The sequence below is a fragment of the Suncus etruscus genome, chromosome 9 (assembly GCF_024139225.1).
Source record: "Suncus etruscus isolate mSunEtr1 chromosome 9, mSunEtr1.pri.cur, whole genome shotgun sequence".
Classification (NCBI taxonomy): domain Eukaryota; kingdom Metazoa; phylum Chordata; class Mammalia; order Eulipotyphla; family Soricidae; genus Suncus; species Suncus etruscus.
This window is the reverse complement of record NC_064856.1, coordinates 108,369,662-108,388,234: the sequence shown is the minus strand read 5'-3', so window position 1 is coordinate 108,388,234 and position 18,573 is coordinate 108,369,662. Positions and strand designations below refer to the sequence as shown.

Below are 18,573 nucleotides of genomic sequence, written 5' to 3'. Positions count from 1 at the left end.
CTGGGTGTGGCTGGGAGAGGCTCAGCCATCTAAGAAGGATGAGAAGGGAAGTAATGCCTGGGGGTGAGACTCTAAGACCCTACCTTGGGGTTTGTGGTCTAGATAAGGTTGCCAGCTCTCAGGAGTGGTAGGTCAAGACTAAGGTCATGACTTTGCCTTCCAACGTTTCTAAAGGGCACATATAACCTCCCCCCCATTTCTTTCTTCCACTGGCCCTTCCTCAGCCTCCGCCTGACTGTTTTCCCAGACTTCCCCCAAGAAGCCTGCCTGGGCTGACCCTTCATTCACCCAGGACCCTTACTCATTACCCCCTTTCCCTCTGCCCTCTTGCTCTGGGGCCCGCTGGGGCTCTAATGAGGCGAGACAACAATTAACTGGGGAGACAGTGCCGGGAGCAAATGTTTATTGCTGAAATCTGGTGCAGGTTCCCATGGGGCACCAACAGTGGAAGGAGGGGGAGTCTGGCCAGGGTGTCAGAGCTGCGAGAGGATGTTGGGGGCCAGGGAGCAGGTGAGGCCCGTGCCATCGGGCTCCACGTTCAAAGCCTTCACCACGCCGTTCTCTATCAGCATGGAGAACCTGCCAGGATAGGGTGTCAGGCTGGCTGCCATAAGTGCATTAGGGGAAGGGGGAACCCACGGAAACCCTGCACTCTTACCTCTTGAGCCGTCGATTCCCAAAAAGCGGCACTAAGGTGTCATCCAGAAGCAAACCTGTCTCCTAGAGGAGCCAGAAGGGAGCCAGTCAGGTCCCCCAGAAGGGCGGCATCCCACCTCTGCCTCATCCCTCCAGTGCTGTATAGGGTGCGGGGGTAAAGAGGACTCACCTTGCCGAAGGCACCTGTGGGGTCAGCCAGGAGCCGGACCTAAGGAGGCAAACAGGTCACTGAGAGTCCCTGCGTTTGTCCCCAGCCCCCCATCCTGCGAGCAGGCAGCCCCCCACTTACCTTGCCTTCCGCCTTGTGGGCTCGACCCCACTCCTCAGTCACAAACACATCGTTAACGCTGAGACAGGCCACCAGCTGCACACCCTTGGCCTTCAGCTGCTCAGCTCCCTCCACAAACCCTGGCAAGTGGGTCTAGAAGGGGAACAAAGTCAGCCAAGGACGTCCCCCATAATACCCCCATTCCCCACTTGGCCTCCTGGTGCTTCTCCCTGCCCTCCTCAGCATCTGCATCAGCAGAGTGCAGAGACTATGAACCCCATCCTCATACACACACAACTAGAGACCATTCCATTCTGATCAAACCCCCCATTTTTCTAGACTTTTGGGCTACACCGGGTGGGTGATTCTCCAGGTTTACTTCTGGCTTTGGACTCAAGTATCCAGATTACTTGTAGCAATGCTCAGAGGACCATATGGGCTGCTGGAGATCGAACTCAGGTCCACACACGCATGGCAAGCACCCTAACCAATATATTAACTCTCCAGGTTCCCCCCAGCTGCCATTTTTGCTCCAAACCCCCACACATGCTCCAAACCCCAAACATGGCTGTACTCCAGCTGTCACAGGGATCGAATCCGGGGGCCTTGGGCATGTTACAACAGGTGCTGCCCCACCCTGAATGCTCAAGACCCACCTGCCTGGGAAGGGCAGAGCCTCACCTTGGAACAGCCGGGGGTAAAAGCTCCAGGGACCCCAAAGAGCACCCCTTTCTTGTTCTTGAACAGTTCTGCCAGGTTCAACTTGTTCCCGGGCTCCTTTTCGAACACCGTCACTGATGGGACAGCATCTCCCACCTACAGGGGTCCCCAAGGTGAGTGACAACAGAAAGGGGGGGGTGTCCTGCCATGATGAATCAGCAGGCAGAGTTCCAGGGAGTAGGAATATTGGGAGGTGAGGAAGGAGCTAGCAGAGTGGGGTACAAAAATGTGGGAGTGGGCAGAGGGGCTGAGCAGACAGGTCCCTGACATGCATGAGCTAAAGAGGAGAAATATGGGGCTTGGGGGTGGGGGAGATATGGAAGGAACTTGAGATAAGATGTAGGATCTCAGGAGAGCCAGCCAGGTAAAGGCGTGGGTGAGCCAAAGGCCGGAGGCAGCTGCAGAAAAGGGGTGCGGGATTCAAGGGCCTGATCCGGGAATGGGAGAGACACCATGAAATGGGGGTTAAACAGAGTGAAGCGGGTTAGAAGAGAGAAACTATAGGGGTGGCAATGCTATGACACCCCGTGCAAGGGGAGGCAGGTATAAACAGGTTCAATCTCCTGGAAAAAGTGGGGACGCCGGGAAGGGGGTGCAGGAGAGATGATAGTGAAGTGGGGGGGACCCCTAGGAGACGCCCAGAAGATGGGGCACGGAGTCCCCTAAAAATTGGGGAGAAATCTGGGGGGCTATGGGGTGGGAGGGCGACCTCGGGTAAGGGGGGGGGATCTGATCTGCAGCGGGGTGGCAAGAGAGAGAGGTGATGGAGGTCCCCCAGGTCACCTTGATCGAGGCCATGGCGGCGACGGAGCTTCGGAAACCTCGGGCCGGGCCGAGCGTGGTCTGTCCCAATCCTTGCAGGCAGCCTCCTGCTGTCGCTGTCACCGCTGATGCGGAGCCCACGGGTACGGTGCGCGTCAGTGCGAAGAGCGACCGGCAAGCGCCTATATGCAGCCCGGGCAGCCCCATGCCGGCCGAGCCACCAACCGCCGGTCCCCGCCTCCAAAGGCGGAGTCTGGGCGGCCGGAGGAGGGACAGGACGAGCGGAGCCCCTGCAAAGGCGGAGCCGCGCGGGAAACCTCGGGACGACCCTTCTGCGCAGGCGTGAGCCGCGCAGGGGCGGGACTTCCGGGGCGGGACCTCCGGGCAGACCTGCTTCAAGGGACAAAGCCATTGGCTGAGCAGCCCTGAGTGGGCGGGATTTAGCGGGGCTCAGTTGCATACAACAGCTTTCCTAACTCCCGCGGACGATCTAAGCCGGAAAGCGAAGGACGAGACCCGACGGAGAGCCAGGGCATTTATGCTGCCTTTACCAAACGCTCCGGCAGGGCCGTTGTTCGCGCGGTTGGCGCTGTACGTGGGTCTGCGTTTTTTAGCAGTTCCGGGTCTGCGCGTGACCGTCACGGTCTCGGCTTATTCTGCGCAGGCGCAAGCGAGAAGGCCCCCCCCATTAAGCCCGCCTCTTCCGCTCTGCTCAGCCATCCATCCAATGGGGTGAGAGGGAGTTGACCGGAAGTGATATTTAATCGCCGCCCACTTCCGGTCCCCGGCCAGTAGCGAGCGCGTCCGGGCAACATGAAACTGCTCACCCACAACCTGCTGAGCTCGCATGTGCGGGGCGTGGGGAGCCGCGGCTTCCCGCTGCGCCTCAAGGTAAGCAGCCGGGCCGATCTCTCACCCCGAGCGGGTGCTCCCGGGAAGCCGGGTTCGGGGGTCTCACCTGATCTCTCCTGTCTGTCTGTCTCTGCTCTGCAGGCCCAAGAGGTGCGTGTCCACCAGGTGGATTTCAACCCCGACTTCGTGGCGCGCATGATCCCCAAAGTGGAATGGACGGCGCTGCTGCAGGCGGCCGAGCAAGTGAGCACCCGCCCGCACTCGGGGAGGGGTCCCCCCGCGCCCCTGACCCTGGCCAGGACAAGGTCTGTGGATGGGCCAGGACCCCACTCACCCCCCAGCCCCCGGCTGTAATGGGGTGTCTCTTGCTCCTAGCTGAATCTGGGCGAGATCCCCAGCGGCCCCGTCGAGGGCTACGAGCACAATGAAGAGTTTCTGCGGAAGATGCATCATGTTCTGCTGGAGGTGAGACCCCCCTCCTCTCCTGCCTGCTATCTATCTTGCAGGTTTTATGAGTTGGTTTATGTTGGGGTAGGGGGGCGGAGCCAGCCCCAGGGGTGCCCAGGGCTCACCCCAGATGAGACCCATTCCCTGGGCCCCCTATCTATTTTGCAGGTTTTATGGGTTGGTTTATGTTGGGGGGGGGGGGCAGGAACCAGTCCCAGGGGTGCCCAGGGCTTACCCCAGATGAGACCCATTCCCTGGGCCCCCTATCTATTCTGCAGGTTTATGGGTTGGTTTATGTTTTGGGGGGGCCCAGTGCTCAGGGACTACATGCTGGTGTGTCATAAGCTATGTGCAAGACTAGTAGTGGTGTCTTTCCTGCTGTACTAATTCTCTGGGCCCGTGCCCACAGGTGGAAGTCGTCGAGGGGACTCTGCAGTGCCCAGAATCCGGGCATCTGTTCCCCATCAGCCGCGGAATCCCAAACATGCTGCTGAACGACCAGGAGACTGAATCTTAAGCTCACCGACCCACCTTCTAGAAGTTCCCAGGGGTTCGCTCCCGTCTCCCTTCAGCCCCCCAGTGACCCAGTCACACAGTATGCTTGCGCTTGATATTATATATATTTTTTTCTCATTAAAGGTTCAAAACCAAAAGCGGTTTCTCTTTGCAGCAAATATACATTAAAATAGAGTCTCTGTACAGCCACGGGCACTGGGCCCCCTGGCTTGCCCCGTGTCCCTGCGCCTTCCTGGCCGAACCCAAAAATAAATATAGTGTTATTGCTCTGCAGGGCGTCGAGGCAGGGCTCTCCCTACCCCGAGGAGGTTGAGTGGGAGCTGATGGGGGGTGGGGGGGCCCTGGCCACCTCCAGGGGCTGGAGCCTGCTTGGAGTTATTGCTTCAAGGGGAGGGGGCAGTAATGCCCAATGCAGATGAGGGAGAGGAACGAAGGGGGCAGGGCCTTTGCTCTCTGGGTCCCCCACTCTGCTCTAGAGAGGGACTCGGATTAAGCAGCAGCAAAAGCATCACCCACTGGGCGACTGTGGCCTCCCAACTCTTCCCCTCCCTGAGACCAGCCATCTGCCACCCTCACGTCCCCTCAGCCCCCTATGGCTTCCGCAAGGCCCCGTCCACTCATGGGGCACATTATGGCTTGCAAGGGGCAGCACTGCCCAGAGCCTGGACACACGTTCCCAGCTTCCTTCCTGGCGCCCTCTCGCTGTGGGGAGAGGAGGGCAGAAGGCCCATTCCCAGGGGCTGGTGGTATTGCCCTGGCCCTGCCAGCAGGCTGTGGCACTGCACCCCCCCTGTGGGGCTGATCCCCTTCGGGGCGTGTCCTGCCAGCAGCACCCCCACCCGGCCCACCCCTTGCCTCAGTCCATCATGGCCTCCAGCATCTCCAAGAAGAGCTTATGCATGGGCACCTTGCCCTCCAGCTTCACCCCATAGAAATGGGCCAACACTTTGCCCGCCGTCTGGCGCAGGAGCGGCAGGGTGAGGAGTAACCTGCCCGCCCGCCGCCGCTCCGCACCCCCACCAGGGCCTGCCCTGCCTGCTTCGTACTCCAGCAGGGCCTCGTGCAGGGCTTCTCGTAGCTGCTCCACTGCCTCTGCGTCCTCGATGTGCACAGAGTCTGCAAGGAGAGAGGGTGTTCCAGGTCAGGCTGCAGCAGAGCCCAGGGCCAGGGTGGAAGGAGCTGGGGTGGGGGAACACTGACTGCCCAGGCACACAGACACGCACGCACCCCATCTCCTGCCGCAGTCAGGCCCAACCTTACTACTTCCTCAGGGGCCACCTCATCGGTCCTCCCCGCCTTCTGAGGCTGAGTGTGGCCCCCAAATTCCAAATCCTAGTGCATTTCTAGTCCTTGGGCTGGCCTGGTGGCAGGATTTCCTGCAAGTCTCAGCCCCTTGTGGGAGACAGCTGGTGCTCGACCCCCTTACCCGAATTGGCCAGGGCCAAGGCCTTCAGCAGCACGTACTCCTCCCGCTCCAGCCGCAGGGCCTGCAGGCGCCGGACCAGCTGCAGCAGGGCGGCCCCTAGCTCTCCCAGGCCTGCTGCGCGCGCCCCCTCTTCATCCAGAACCAAGTCCTCAGCAAAGGCCAACTCGTCCTGCAGGGGCAGCGAGCGCTGAGCCACGCCGAGTACCAGCACCTCCATCCACACGCTCTGCAGGACGGACATCTGGTCCGACAGGGACAGTGACGAGAAGCCTGGGGGCAGCAGAAATCTGGCTGAGCAAGAATGAGGGGGCAGCCAGGTACCCCCTTTGCAGCCCCGACACCACAAACACACACACGCTGCTTGTCCTTTACCTGGGATGCTCTTGGCCCAGCTGATGGTGACCACGATCTCTCGGTCAAAAAGGTCACAGAGGGTGGCCACGGCTGGCAGGTGGCCGTCGGGACCCGCGGGGTCAGGCATGGCATACAGTTTCTCAGGCTCCACAACCAGCAAGTGGGACACCAGCGCGTTCACGGGAGCTGCAGAGACAGCTGGGGTCAGTTGGGTTCATCACCCGTACCCCACTTTGGGTCAGACACTTTCTCAGTCCCCACTCGGCCTTTCACCCCAGGGCCAGCCCATCAGGGCAGGTTCCAAACCTTTGCACTTCCCAGATGGAGTTTCCTAACTACTTGCTGGAGGGGGTGGGTGGTAGGTGGGAGGGGTGACAGCAACAGAAGGGACAGAATCTGGGGGCCAGAACTTGAGACGACTGGAGTAGAGGACACAGAACAGGTGGTCCCTCAAACCTATATACCTATACCTCATACCCTCATGCCTAGCCCCCCAGCACCTCCCCGCTCTCACCAGTCTTCCGAGGGCCTCCAGCTACAGCCAAGGGTCCAGCGGGGAAGGGCCCCGGGAAAGGCAGCGGGTCCACCTCAGGCCGTCGCTTGTATTTCTGCCGTCCACCCCGAACGCGGTCCAGACGTACCCCTTAATGGCAGACGGGACTATGAGCCCAGGCCTAGGCGAGGTTTGCCCAGCATGATCTGAACCCCTGAAGACCAGCAGACCTCGGGACCCCCTGCGGGCACCCCAAGCCTCCTTCTCTGAGCATGCCCCACCCACCCACCCCCGAACCCCTTCGCTCACCCTCCTTCAGCATGCCCACCCGCAGGCACTTGGTGAAGCGGCAGGCCTGGCAGGCCTTGCGTCTCCGCTTGGTGATCTCGCACTCGTTGGAGGCCGGGCAGCTGTACTCGATGCTCCCTGCAGGAAGAGGCAGCGCTCCAGTGGCCGCCACCGAGGGGCCCCCGCAGGCCGGAGCCCTGACTCGCCCCTGCCAGCAGGGTCTGGGGAGAGCGGGAGGGCCTGAGTGGGCCAGGCAGACACGAGAGGCAAGGGGAAGGGAGAGGATGCCCGGCCCACCCCCTCCTCGGTCCTCACCCACCAGCTCACCCAAGATCTCTGGGTGCTGCACCGAAATGGCCATCCTGTCTCACAGGTATACAACCACGGAGCCACCCACCCCCTCATTTAGTTTCTAAACTGCAGTATGATCGGCTCCTTTCCCAGCCCACAGGTCATTTGGTTCTCCTGGGTTTTTGCATATTTTTGAGTCAGAATCAATGGTGCTCGAGGTTGATTCCTGGCTCTGTGCTCAGGAGAGACTCAGGGGGGCCCAGAGAGATAGCACAGCAGCGTTTGCCTTGCAAGCAGCCGATCTGGGACCAAAGGTGGTTGGTTCGAATCCCGGTGTCCCATATGGTCCCCCTAGCCTGCCAGGAGCTATTTCTGAGCAGACAGCCAGGAGTAACCCCTGAGCACCGCCGGGTGTGGCCCAAAAACAAAAACAAAAAAAAAGAAAAGAAGAGACTCAGGGGACACTATGGGGTGCCAGGAAGCAAACCCTAGTCAGCTGTGTGCAAGGTCAGGGCCCTCCCCTCCTGGCTGGATTCTTTTTGTTTTGTATTTTTGGGACGCCACACCCAGTGACACTTGGGGTCACTATGCGCTCAGAAATCGCTCCTGGCTTGGGGGACCATATGGGACACTGAGGGATGGAACCTTGGTCGATCCTATGCTAGCACAGACAAGGCAGACACCTTACCACCATTCTGGCCCCTATTTTTGTTTTCTTTTGGCCACACCCAGCGGTGCTCAGGGGTTACTCCTGGCTCTGTGCTCAGAAGTGGCTCCTAGGGAGCCGGAGAGAAAGCATGGAGGTAAGGCATTTGCCTTTCATGCAGAAGGTCATTCGTTCGAATCCTGGCCTCCCATATGGTCCCCTGAGCCTGCCAGGAGCAATTTCTGAGCGTGGAGCCAGGAAGAACCCCTGAGTGCTGCCAGGTGTGACCCAAAAACAAAACAAAACAAAAAAAAGAAATGACTCCTAGCAGGCTCGGGGGACCACATGGGATGCCAGGAATTGAACTCAGGTCTGTCCCGGATAGAGAGTGCAAGGCAAATGCCCTACCACTGTGCTATCGCTCTGGCCCTCAATCCTCCTGGGTTCTTAACTTAAGCTAAGCAGAGGCCTCACCTGCAACTCCACCAACCGGCCTAGATCCCTCTCAAGCCTCAGATCCAGCCTGGTATTACCCTGCCCTGACCCTCACCTCCCACTGTCTGCGGCTCCTCCCATTGCTCAATGCAGCAGGGAAAGAAGGGCCTCAGGCCTCGCCTGCCACTGTGCACTCCACAGATTTCGCTTCTCAGAGGACAAGCCAAGCTCGCCCATGGTAGACCCCAACTCTACCATCAGACCCCCTGCCTGGCCCCTCACCTTCTGGGCTCTGCAGACAGGCCCTCACTCAGGGCAGCGGCTCCTGTGCTATTTCAGATTCCTCCTGACTGCTGGCCGAGGAAGGGGGGGGTTCCTACCCCAAGCCCCTAAAGACAAAGCCAAATTCCCCCTGCAGACACCTCTAGGATGCTTGTCTCAGTTTGGCAATTCGTTTCTCATCAGCTTGCAGGACCATCAAACAGTCCAGGCATGAAAACACTTCTTTTTCCTCTTTATTTTCGGACTCTGTTCAGTGCTCCATCCAGGGCCAGGAAGGACCCAGGAATGGGAAGGGGTCAGCATGCAGTGGACCCTAATGACTGGCTGATCCAATGCCTCCCAGCCTCACACAGCCACTGCAACTAGCCTATAGGCTCCTAGTGTCTTTCCCCTTGAAGAAGTGTCTGTGCTCCAACAAACACCGTCTCCAGGATGCCCTCCAGTGCCATAGGCCCACCGTGTTCCTGGCACACACCCTTCTTCTCCCCTCCCACCAGCACATACCACAGATGAACTCTGACAGCTGTGTCAGTGCACAATTTATTTGCTCCTAACATGACAGGCGCTGTCCTGTCCAGGTACCTGCCCTATCCTCAAGCCAGGACAGACAACCACGATCTGTGAGGGCTGCTTGGGCCTGTCCCAACATACCCAGTCACCATGGTGGCCGCTGAGGCCCACACCAAGGCTTTGAGATGCTCGCTCGGGCCCTATAAATATTTGTCTACTGGCCAGAGAGGTGGCGCTAGAGGTAAGGCATCTGCCTTGCAGGCACTAGCCTAGGACAGACCATGGTTCGATCTCCCGGTGTCCATATAGTCCCCTAAGCCAGGAGTAACCCCAGAGCATCACTGGATGTGGCCAAAAAAAAAAAACAAAACAAAACAACAACAATAACAACAACAAAAATTGGGGGGCCGGAGATATAGCATGGAGGTGGGGTGTTTGCCTTGCATGCAGGATGGTGGTTTGAATCCCGGCATCCCATATGGTCCCCCCGAGCCTGCCAGGAACAATTTCTGAGCGTAGAGCCAGGAGTAACCCCTGAGTGCTGCCGGGTGAGACCCCAAACCAAAAAACAAACTAACAAAAAATATTTGTCAACTGAGCCAGGCAGAATGAGGGGCTCCAAGGCAGCAAGTAACAAGGGGCCTGGCCAGGCAGGACAGTCACACCAGCCAGAAGGCCTCAGGCCAAAGCAGTTAGTAGAAATCCGCTCCAGACTAAATCTGAATGGAGCCAAGTTCAAGTCCTAGCTCTGCCATTTTGTAAAAGCTCAGCAGACTGGGACAGTGCTCTGGGCACCAGCACCCCAGAGTAACTATGGGGTTCCCAAGAGAATCAACATGAGATGGCACCGTGGGCAGGAAGCAAGAAGGGGACTCTAGGGGCCCAGAATATGGCTCAGTGCTCATGTGCCCCGCTAGTGTGCATGAGATCTTGGATTCAATGCCAACATCGCAAAAGAAAACAATTATTGCAGTAAAGTGTTCAGGACAGTCACAAAACAGCTATGCTTCCTGGCAAGTGGATCTTGATCCTGAGTGAGACCAGGATTACGGGGCCTATAGCCCAGAGTCTTTTCCTAATCCAGGACTGGCTACCCAACCGTCCTCTCAGGCCCTTATAAAAACCCAAATAGTATAGTGGGGTAGGTTTGATCCTGGGTACCACATATGGCCCCTTAAGCACTGCTAGGTTCAATCCCTAAGCGCAGAGCCAGTAGTTCAGTCCTGATATGTGGCCCCAAATCAAAAAATAAATCAAAAGAAAAACTAGCCTTTAGCTGGTGTTGCTTCAAGGACAGAAGCAGAGGGGGTGAGGGACAAGATGGTGAGAAGAGTCCTGGGTCAAGGCAGGCCAGAGCCAAAGCAGGAGGAAGATCAATAGTCAACAGAGGTGCAAGATCAGAGCCCCCAGAAACCTCGCAGGGGGAGGCACCCCAGGTTCTGCTCCTTCCCCTGTATCCAGTCTGTCAACACAGCCTGGTGGCTTTATTTATGGTCTAAGGCAAACAACCTCCAGGGGAAGCCTAAATTGCCTGGAAATGCGCCCCTGCCCACCCTCAGCGGTACCCTGGCAGCTCCAAGGCTGCAGACTGCCTCCCCCAAGCAGAGTGCCACGTGTGTAGTGCCAGGCCCAGAGGGCAAAGGGCGCAGGCCAAGCCAGGCGTGCCCTGGTGCTCACCCTGGATGGTCCTCTTGAAGAAAGCTTTGCAGGCCTCACAGGACGCCACGCCATAGTGGTAGCCAGAGGCCACGTCTCCGCACACCAGGCAGAGCCGTTTGGGCAGGGAGCTGAGCACCAGCTTCCCACCGCCCTGCTCCCCAGACCCGGCACCCTCCCCGTCTTCTTCCTCCTTGTGGCCTGGGAGGCAGCGGGCAGGAGCAGGGCCAGGGGCCAGGGCTGCTGGGGGCTCGGCCTCGGTCTCCGAGGAACCCTTCGGGCTGTCAGGGCTGGCGGGCTCGGCCTTGATGTAGAGGGGCTCGATGCCCACCACCTGGCTGGACATGGCGCTGGTCACCTGGGGGAAGAGGTCACAGGTCACAGGTCAGCACTGGGTTGGGGAGGTGGAGACATAGCAGCGGCCTAGGTTGCCTAACCCCAGATCTGGCACCCCTTTCCAGGCTTCCAGTCTCTGCAAACTGGAGGGAGGGGGACCAGAGTCCAGGAAAGGGCCCCTGGGAAGAGGGCGGGACTAGAGTTGTCAAGGGAACGGGCTGCAGCGCCTGCGGGTTGGGAACTGACAGCAGGTTCCCCACATGACAACCTGGGAGAGGCCTGGAAACCCCCTCTTCCTGCCCAGGCCGCCCCCCAACAATGGTAACCTTTGCCCCTAGGCGCAGGCCTTAGGCCTTACCTGGAGTCCCCAATGAGAAGTGGGGTTCTCCTCTAGTTTCTCCAGTATAAAGGCATCCCACACACACACACACTGAGGCACAGGAGGGGACCCCTGGGCAGCCTATGCATGTCCACAACCACCCCCTGAACCTCAGGGGGTTCACATGTGTCTTGCACACTCCTCCTGAGGGGTGCACCCTATAGAGTCACACTCAACCCACATGCTCAGAGCCCCTCCAGGAGCCCAAGGATCCATACACAAACCTGGGGTCCTGGGAAACAGAATCGGGGCCTATCACACCTGACACCCCTCTTCCCGGCTAGGCTTCCCCAGCACCCCTGCCTGCCCAGGCCAGCACTTTCTCTTCCACTCCTCCAAGCTGCCGCAGTCCTCCCCCTCAACGCCGCCTCCTCCACCTTCTCCTCCTCCTCCTCCTCCTCCTCCACCTCCTTCGGGGGCGCCCCGCCCCCCCCAACCTGCGCACACCTCCGGGAAGTTGCCCAAAGTTGCTGCAAGCGCCTCCCTTCCCCCCAGCCCGGGCCGCGGGAGCCCCAAAAGGGCATCAGGAAGTCCGAGGGGAGCGCCGGGAGGAGGAAGTTCTTCTCCCTCCCGAGCCGGTGCTCACGGTGACCTTTGACCCAGAGGCCGGGTGGCTTCGGGGGGACCCCAGGAGCTCCCCCACGTGGTCCCGAACCCCTGAGGCGACCAGGCCGCGTCCTCCACCCACCCCACCCCACTTTGGCCGGCCAGGCCCCCGGGCTCCGGCTCAGCGCCTGCCCGGGGCCCCAGGACCTCGCCGAGGCCTCTGTGGAGGCTCGACCCGGGCCGGGCCAGGCCGGGGTCCGCCGCGCGGGCGACCCCGCCGGGCTCCCTCAAAGGATCGGGGTCTCCCCGGGCCCCCCGCGCCCCCGTGTTGGAGCCCCGGGAGGCCGCGATCGCACATGGCCCCGCGCCCCGCCCGCCGCGCGCCTCCCTCCCCGGCGGACCTGGGGCTCCGGCGGGCTGGGCGCGCAGGCATGGATGGGGAGAGCCCCCCGGGGCCACGGGCCGCCCTCGCAGAGGCGCCGCTTCCTCGGGCCCCGCGCCGCGCCGCGATCGTCCCCCTTACTCGGCGGCGCCGCCGGCGGCTTGTAGGACACAAAAGGACATCGCGGCCGCTTCCTACTCCGCTTCCTCCAGCTGACAGCGGGGGCGGGGCCGGCCGGCGGCGCATGCAAAACAGGGGGCGGGGCCGTCTCTTATGCTAATCAGCCTCGAGGGGCGGGCGGCGCATGCGCGGCGCGTGCCGGAGCCAAATCAGGGCGGAGCTTTGCTCGTCTAGGGGGCGGGGTTTCTCTGAGGCCCCGCCTCTCCCAATAAAGGCCGCCGCGTTCTAGCCTCAGTGCCCTCCCCTTAGAGGGCGTGGCCAGAGCTAACGTCGAGAGAGCGTGGGACCTGGAGTGCTCTGACGTCACGAGGGAGGCGGGGCGGCGCGCCGTGCGCCGGTCCGGACGGCTCCAGGGTTCCAGCGCTGCGGGGCGGGCAGGTAATAGACATATGCAGATGAGGGGTGGAGGGCGGGGCTACATGGTGGTCTGTATGCATATGCATGAGGGGGCGTGGTTAAGATCCCGGGAAGTGTCGACCTCTTTTTCTCCTCTTCTCCCTTCCTCCTCCCCAAGGGAGCACTATTGGGGTGTCCGCACCGGCGATCCTCTTACCCCCCCAAAAAAACTGCGGACCCCCGAGTTAGAAAAACTGATCGACAATGGCCCAGAAGTCCTGGATTTGGTCGGAGTCCCGGCTAGATGGAGAAGCCGATGGGGCCCGGGCCTCCTCCAGGCGGCTTCAAGGTCACTGCGGTGACCGAGTGAAGGTCACGGGCAAGGCGGGGCCTCCCGCAAGAGCCACTTGCACGACTCGCGGACGAGCTCGATCGAATCCAGGCTTTTATTTCTCGGGGATTGCTCAGATCCTACATATATGGGCAGGGCTGCTGCATTCGGGTTCTGGGGATCCGGGCAGGGACGGGGGCTCGAACCCGGCCTCCCTGGACCCTAGAGCGTCTCTTCTTCTGGCTGCTGCTTTCTCTGCGCCACGACCTTCGCCCGCTTGCTCCGGCGCCTCCTGAGCCCCTCGACGTAGCGCTGCAGCTCCTGGGTCAGGCCGTGGTCGTTGCCGATTCCCGACCGGTAGCCTGGCAGGCAGGACGGGTTACTCTGGGCCACGAGCTTCCAGGAAGGACCAGGAGCCGTGTCTGGGATGCGGGATCACAGGAGATTCCAGTGGCCAGAAGTGCTGGCTTGGGGAACTTTGCATCTTCAAGGTGCCGAATGTCCTGTCAGATGGCCCCATCCCAGACGGTGCCCCAGGAGCTGGGGGAGGGTGAAGGGAATGCAGCAGAGGGTGACAAGGCAAAGTTAAGGGACACCTCAGGAACCAACTAAGGTGGCAGGAAATTTTAGGGATATCTGGATCCATTTTAAACCCCTGCTGCCCCCCCCACTCCAGATCATAAGCAGAATTAATCGGGGGGGGGATAAAATCGGGGTGCCTAAATACAGCATTTCGGGTATTTGACTTGCACATTGCTGACCCAGGTTCAGTCCCCAACACGTATCAGGGTTCCCTGAGCCCTGCCAGGAGTGATCCCTGAGTTCTGCTAGGATTAAGACCTGAATATAGCCAAGTGTGGCCCCCCACATAATATATATAAATAACTATTATATATTAACTATTATATATAACTAATAATCCTTTTATAGATGCTAGGAAGGAGGTTAGAATTATAGAGGTGGCCAAGTGGAAAAACAGCTCCATTAAGGCCATTGGCCAGGGAAGGGCCACTCAAGGCTGGAGCCCTAGCCCCCCCCCCCAAAGCTATGTCCTATGTCCGCCTGTGTGTATTCGAGCGCACGCGTACACACACACACACACACACACACACACAACTATGCAATACTACGGATTGAATTGGACCCACTGTACAATCTCTCTGGTCTCTAGCTTTTTGTCTTCTATGAAAGTCCTGGGATATTTGTAGGAAATAAGGAAATGTGACAGGTAGGCATAACCTAAAATCCCATCCCCAGGGGTCCTAGAACCCCATCCCCAGGACATCCTGTGGAAGACGGGGTCTCACTCTTGAGAGCTTTGGTGAGGATTTCCAGAGCTTCATTTTCCATGAGTTCCACCAGCGGCAGTGGCAGCTGGAGGGAGACAGCAAGAAAGAGGCTCAGAACACCAGAGCAATGGCACAGCAGGGACCACCTTGCCTTGCACTACCCAGGTTTTGATTCCCGGAAACTCCCTAGCCTGCCAGGAGTGATACCTGAGCACAGAGCCAAGAATAGCTCCTGAGCATCACCAGGTGAGGCCCCAAAACCTTTACAAATAATAAAGAAGGTCCCCACCTACCTGCCTGCCCCTACACCTCCACAGCACCCCACCCCGGCAACATACGGAAACCCCTCTCCAGTTTTCCTGAGTTTCTAACCCTGGTATGCTGCTCCAGCCAGTAGGGTTGATGGGGGGCGTATTTCCCAGGAAGGGATATAATTGAAGAGGGTGTTCTGGAAGAGAAATAGAAGAAAGGTGAACGTGGGTGGGGAAACACTAGAGGACAGTGGTTTGCATCCACTTTGCTCTCATGTGCAATGATGGTTGTTTTGTTATGTTTTATTTTGTTTTGCTATAGGGGCCACACCCAGCAGTGCTCAGTGGTTACTCCTGGCTCTGAGCTCAGGAATCACTCCTGACAGGTTCAGGGGGACCATATGGGATGCCGAGGATCGAACCTGGGTCAGCCATGTGTGCAAGGCAAATGCTTTCCCTGTTGTGCAATCTGGCCCCAAAGTTGTTTTGGTTTGTTTTGGTTGTTGGATCACACCGGGCAACTCTCAGGGGTTACTCCTGGCTCTACACTCAGAAATCGCTTCTGGCAGGCTCAGGAGACCATATGAGATGCCAGGATTTGAACCACTGTCCTTCTGCATGCAAGGCAAACGCCCTACCTTCATGCCATCTCTCCAGCCCCAGTTGTTTTGTTTTGTTCCTTTGTTTTCCCACACCTGGAAGTGCTCCTTCCTGGTTCTAGATTTGGTAATCACTCCTGGTGGGCTCTGGGGACCATATGGGATACGGAGGATTGAACCTGGGCTGGCCGTGTTCCAGGCAAGCACCTTGAATTTACCTGCAGAACTACCACTCTGGCTCCCCAAAAATCTTTTTCTCTCTTTTTTTTTTTTTTGGTTTTTGGGCCACACCCGGCGGTGCTCAGGGGTTACTCCTGGCTGTCTGCTCAGAAATAGCTCCTGGCAGGCACGGGGGACCATATGGGACACCAGGATTCGAACCAACCACCTTTGGTCCAGGATTGGCTGTTTGCAAGGCAAACGCCGCTGTGCTATCTCTCCGGGCCCTTCTCTCTCTTTTTTTTTTTTTTTTAGCTAAAGAGAATGATCCAGGGGCTGGAGTAGTGGTGCAGCGGTAGGGTTCATACCTTGCACGCAGCTGACCTAGATCCCCAGTGTCCCATATGGTCTCCCAAGCCAGGAGCGATTTCTGAGCATAAAGCCTGGAGTAACCCCTGAGTGTTACTGGGTGTGGCCCCAAAAAGCAAAACAAAACAAAAAAAGAGACTGACCAGGCAGGGAGTAATGGCTAAGTGCAGAGCCAGGAGCAAACCCTGAGTGCTGCTGGGTGTGGCCCAAGTCAAAAATAATAAAGACAGTGGTTGAAGTTCAAGGGACCAAGTTTAGGCTTTGCATGCAGTCACCTTGTCATGACCCCATGACCATTGCCCGCAGCAACCAGAGCACTGAGCTGGGTGGAAGCCATAGCACTGCCAGCTTTATGTCTGGATTTTCTTTTTCTGCTTTGTTTTTGGGGATGGTGCACAACCTGGAGGTGCTCAGGACTTACTCCTGGCTCTGTGCTCAGGGATCTCTCCAGGAGGGACATGGAGAACGATATAGGGTGCTGGGGACTAAACCCATGTTGACTGCAAGCAAGGCAGATGTCCTATTTTCCTACTTGTTGTACTAGCACTTCAACCCCCGTGTGTGAATTTTTTTTTATTTTTGTTTTTTGGGCCACATCTGACAGCACACAGGGCTTACTAATGGCTCTGCGCTCAGAAACCACTCCTGGGGACCGAAGCGATAGCACAGCGGTAGGGCATTTGCCTTGCAAGCAGGCAACCTAGGACAGACAGTGGTTCGATTCCTGGCATTCTCATATGGTTTTGAGCCTGCCAGGGGTGATTTCTGAACGAAGAGCCGGAAGTAACCCCAGGTGTGAACCAAAAAACAAAAATAAAATAAAATAAATCGCGGGCCCAGAGAGATAGCACAGTGGCGTTTGCCTTGCAAGCAGCTGATCCAGGACCAAAGGTGGTTGGTTCGAATCCTGGTGTCCCATATGGTCCCCCGTACCTGCCAGGAGCTATTTCTGAGCAGACAGCCAGGAGTAACCCCTGAGCATTGCCGGTGTGGCCCAAAAACCAATAAATAAATAAATAAATAAATAAATAAATAAATAAATAAATAAATAAATAAATAAATAAATAAATATAAAATAAATCACTCCTGGGGGCTGGAGCAATAGCACAATGGTAGGACATCCCATATGGTCCCTGAGCCTGCCAGGAGCAACTTCTGAGCGCAGAGCCAGGAGTAATCCCTGAGCACCAATGGATGTAGCTTCAAAATCAAAATAAATAAATAAATAAATCCTGGCAGGCTTGGGAGACTATACAGGATGCTGGGGATTGAATCTAGGTTGGCTGCATGCAAGGCAAACAACCTACCGCTGTGCTCTCTTCGGCCCCAAGGAGCAATTTTTTTTTTTTTTGGTTTTGGTTTTTGGGTCACACCTGTCAGTGCTCAGGGCTTACTCCTGGCTTTATGCTCAGAAACCGCCCCTGGCAGGCACAGGGGACCATATGAGATGCCAGGATTCGAACCACTGTCCTTCTGCATGTAAGGCAAATGCCTTACCTCCATGCTATCTCTCCGGCCCCAAGGAGCATTTTCTGAGTGCAGAGTCTGGAGAAACCCCTGAGTGTCGCCGAGTGTGGCCAAAAAGAAATTACTTCTTGGGCTGCTGCTGGGGGACCCTATGGGATGATGCTAGGGATGAAACCCTGGTTTTTTGCTTGCAAAGAAAATGCCTTACTACTACCTTATCTCTTCAGCCCAGTTCTGATTCCCTTGAAAGGGCTAGAGAGCAGCAGCTAGGAGGCAGAGAAATGGATGTAAATCATAATGTACAACAGAAAATGGTAACCAGGGGCTGGAGCAAGAGCACAGCCTTGCACACGACTGATCTGGGCTCGATCCCCAGCATCTTGTATGGTTCCCCGAGACTTCCAGGAGAAAATGGTAACCAGTGACTGGATGAATGACAGATGAATATTAAGGCTGCTCAATCTAAAAAGGAGGATTTGATTCTTTCCTCTCCATTATCCCATTGGTCTCATTAAAAGCAGTGGCCACGGGCCCGGAGAGATAGCACAGCGGTGTTTGCCTTGCAAGCAGCCGATCCAGGACCAAAGGTGGTTGGTTTGAATCCCGGTGTCCCATATGGTCCCCCGTGCCTGCCAGGAGCTATTTCTGAGGAGTCACCCCTGAGCACCACCAGGTGTGGCCCAAAAACCAAAAAAAAAAAAAGCAGTGGCCACATGGGGCCAGAGAGATAGCATGGAGGTAAGGCATTTGCCTTGTATGCAGAAGGTCGGTAGTTTGAATCCCAGCGTCCCATATGGTCCCTGAGCCTGCCAGGAACGAATTCTGAGTGCAGAGCCAGGAGTAGCCCGAGCACTGCCGGTGTGACCCAAAAACAAAATAAAACAAAACAAAAAACAAACAAACAAAAAAGGCAGTGGCCACAGGCTGGAGAAATAGTACAGCTAGTAGGGAACTTATTTTGCATGCGGTGGACCCAGATTCCATCCCCAGCATCCCATAAGGTCTCCTGAGCCCTCTAGGAGTGATCCCTGAACATAGAGCTAGAAATCTGCCTTAAACACTGCTCAAAGTGAGCTTAAAACCAAATAAAATAAGTTTGTGTGTGTGTGTGTGTTTTAAACTTTACTTATTTATTTGTTGATTGATTGGTTCTGGGATACACCCGGCCGTGCTCAGGGGTTACTCACCCCACCACTGTGCTATCTCTTCAGCCCCCAAATAAAATAAGTCAAAAAAACAAGATACTGATTGTAGGGGCTAGAAAGTTAATACATTAGGTGCAAGTGCTACCAATTGTGGTTCCATCCCTTATGTCATATAAGATCACTTAAGTCCCTCCAAGAGTG

General features: G+C 57.2%; 4 protein-coding genes across 4 annotated transcripts in view; 1 reads left to right on the top strand and 3 right to left on the bottom strand.

The window, feature by feature from the left end:
- Positions 1-388: 388 nt before the first annotated feature.
- Positions 389-2,821, bottom strand: PRDX5 (peroxiredoxin 5). Its single transcript, XM_049779911.1, has 6 exons — positions 2,429-2,821; positions 1,607-1,741; positions 947-1,078; positions 827-865; positions 659-720; positions 389-579 (listed from the first exon to the last, which is right to left on the bottom strand). The coding sequence occupies exons 1-6, from the start codon at positions 2,612-2,614 to the stop codon at positions 474-476; spliced, it is 660 nt and encodes a 219-aa protein (XP_049635868.1). The 5' UTR covers positions 2,615-2,821; the 3' UTR covers positions 389-473.
- Positions 2,822-3,096: 275 nt separating this feature from the next.
- TRMT112 (tRNA methyltransferase activator subunit 11-2) lies at positions 3,097-4,223 on the top strand. The gene is made up of 4 exons (XM_049779935.1): positions 3,097-3,298; positions 3,401-3,502; positions 3,635-3,724; positions 4,116-4,223. The coding sequence occupies exons 1-4, from the start codon at positions 3,221-3,223 to the stop codon at positions 4,221-4,223; spliced, it is 378 nt and encodes a 125-aa protein (XP_049635892.1). The 5' UTR covers positions 3,097-3,220.
- An 84-nt stretch (positions 4,224-4,307) lies between these two features.
- Positions 4,308-12,428, bottom strand: ESRRA (estrogen related receptor alpha). Its single transcript, XM_049779707.1, has 7 exons — positions 12,266-12,428; positions 10,625-10,961; positions 6,805-6,921; positions 6,517-6,645; positions 6,021-6,188; positions 5,649-5,918; positions 4,308-5,338 (listed from the first exon to the last, which is right to left on the bottom strand). Exons 2-7 carry the CDS (start codon positions 10,947-10,949, stop codon positions 5,079-5,081), a joined length of 1,269 nt encoding a protein of 422 aa, XP_049635664.1. The 5' UTR covers positions 10,950-10,961; positions 12,266-12,428; the 3' UTR covers positions 4,308-5,078.
- An 876-nt stretch (positions 12,429-13,304) lies between these two features.
- The window catches only part of CATSPERZ (catsper channel auxiliary subunit zeta), a 7,133-nt gene continuing 1,864 nt past the window's right edge, over positions 13,305-18,573 (bottom strand). The window contains exons 2-4 of the mRNA XM_049780869.1: positions 14,755-14,935; positions 14,401-14,467; positions 13,305-13,455 (exon numbers count right to left, since the gene is read on the bottom strand). Coding sequence (XP_049636826.1) covers positions 13,316-13,455; positions 14,401-14,467; positions 14,755-14,935 — 388 coding nt within the window. The 3' untranslated portion in view covers positions 13,305-13,315. The remainder of the gene's footprint in view (positions 13,456-14,400; positions 14,468-14,754; positions 14,936-18,573) is intronic.

Bases quoted from the DNA above. Each gene is read 5' to 3' on its own strand.
- PRDX5 (XM_049779911.1), bottom strand. From the start codon at position 2,614: ATGGGGCTGCCCGGGCTGCATATAGGCGCTTGCCGGTCGCTCTTCGCA. The intron at 1,742-2,428 runs GTGACCTGGGGG...GGACCCCTGTAG, and splicing joins CCGCCATGGCCTCGATCAAG to GTGGGAGATGCTGTCCCATC. The intron at 580-658 runs GTAAGAGTGCAG...CTATCCTGGCAG, and splicing joins GGGAATCGACGGCTCAAGAG to GTTCTCCATGCTGATAGAGA.
- TRMT112 (XM_049779935.1), top strand. From the start codon at position 3,221: ATGAAACTGCTCACCCACAACCTGCTGAGCTCGCATGTGCGGGGCGTG. The intron at 3,299-3,400 runs GTAAGCAGCCGG...TCTGCTCTGCAG, and splicing joins GCTTCCCGCTGCGCCTCAAG to GCCCAAGAGGTGCGTGTCCA. The intron at 3,725-4,115 runs GTGAGACCCCCC...CCGTGCCCACAG, and splicing joins TGCATCATGTTCTGCTGGAG to GTGGAAGTCGTCGAGGGGAC.
- ESRRA (XM_049779707.1), bottom strand. From the start codon at position 10,949: ATGTCCAGCCAGGTGGTGGGCATCGAGCCCCTCTACATCAAGGCCGAG. The intron at 6,922-10,624 runs GTGAGCACCAGG...CTCTTCCTGCAG, and splicing joins CTTCAAGAGGACCATCCAGG to GGAGCATCGAGTACAGCTGC. The intron at 5,919-6,020 runs GTAAAGGACAAG...TGCTGCCCCCAG, and splicing joins CTGGGCCAAGAGCATCCCAG to GCTTCTCGTCACTGTCCCTG.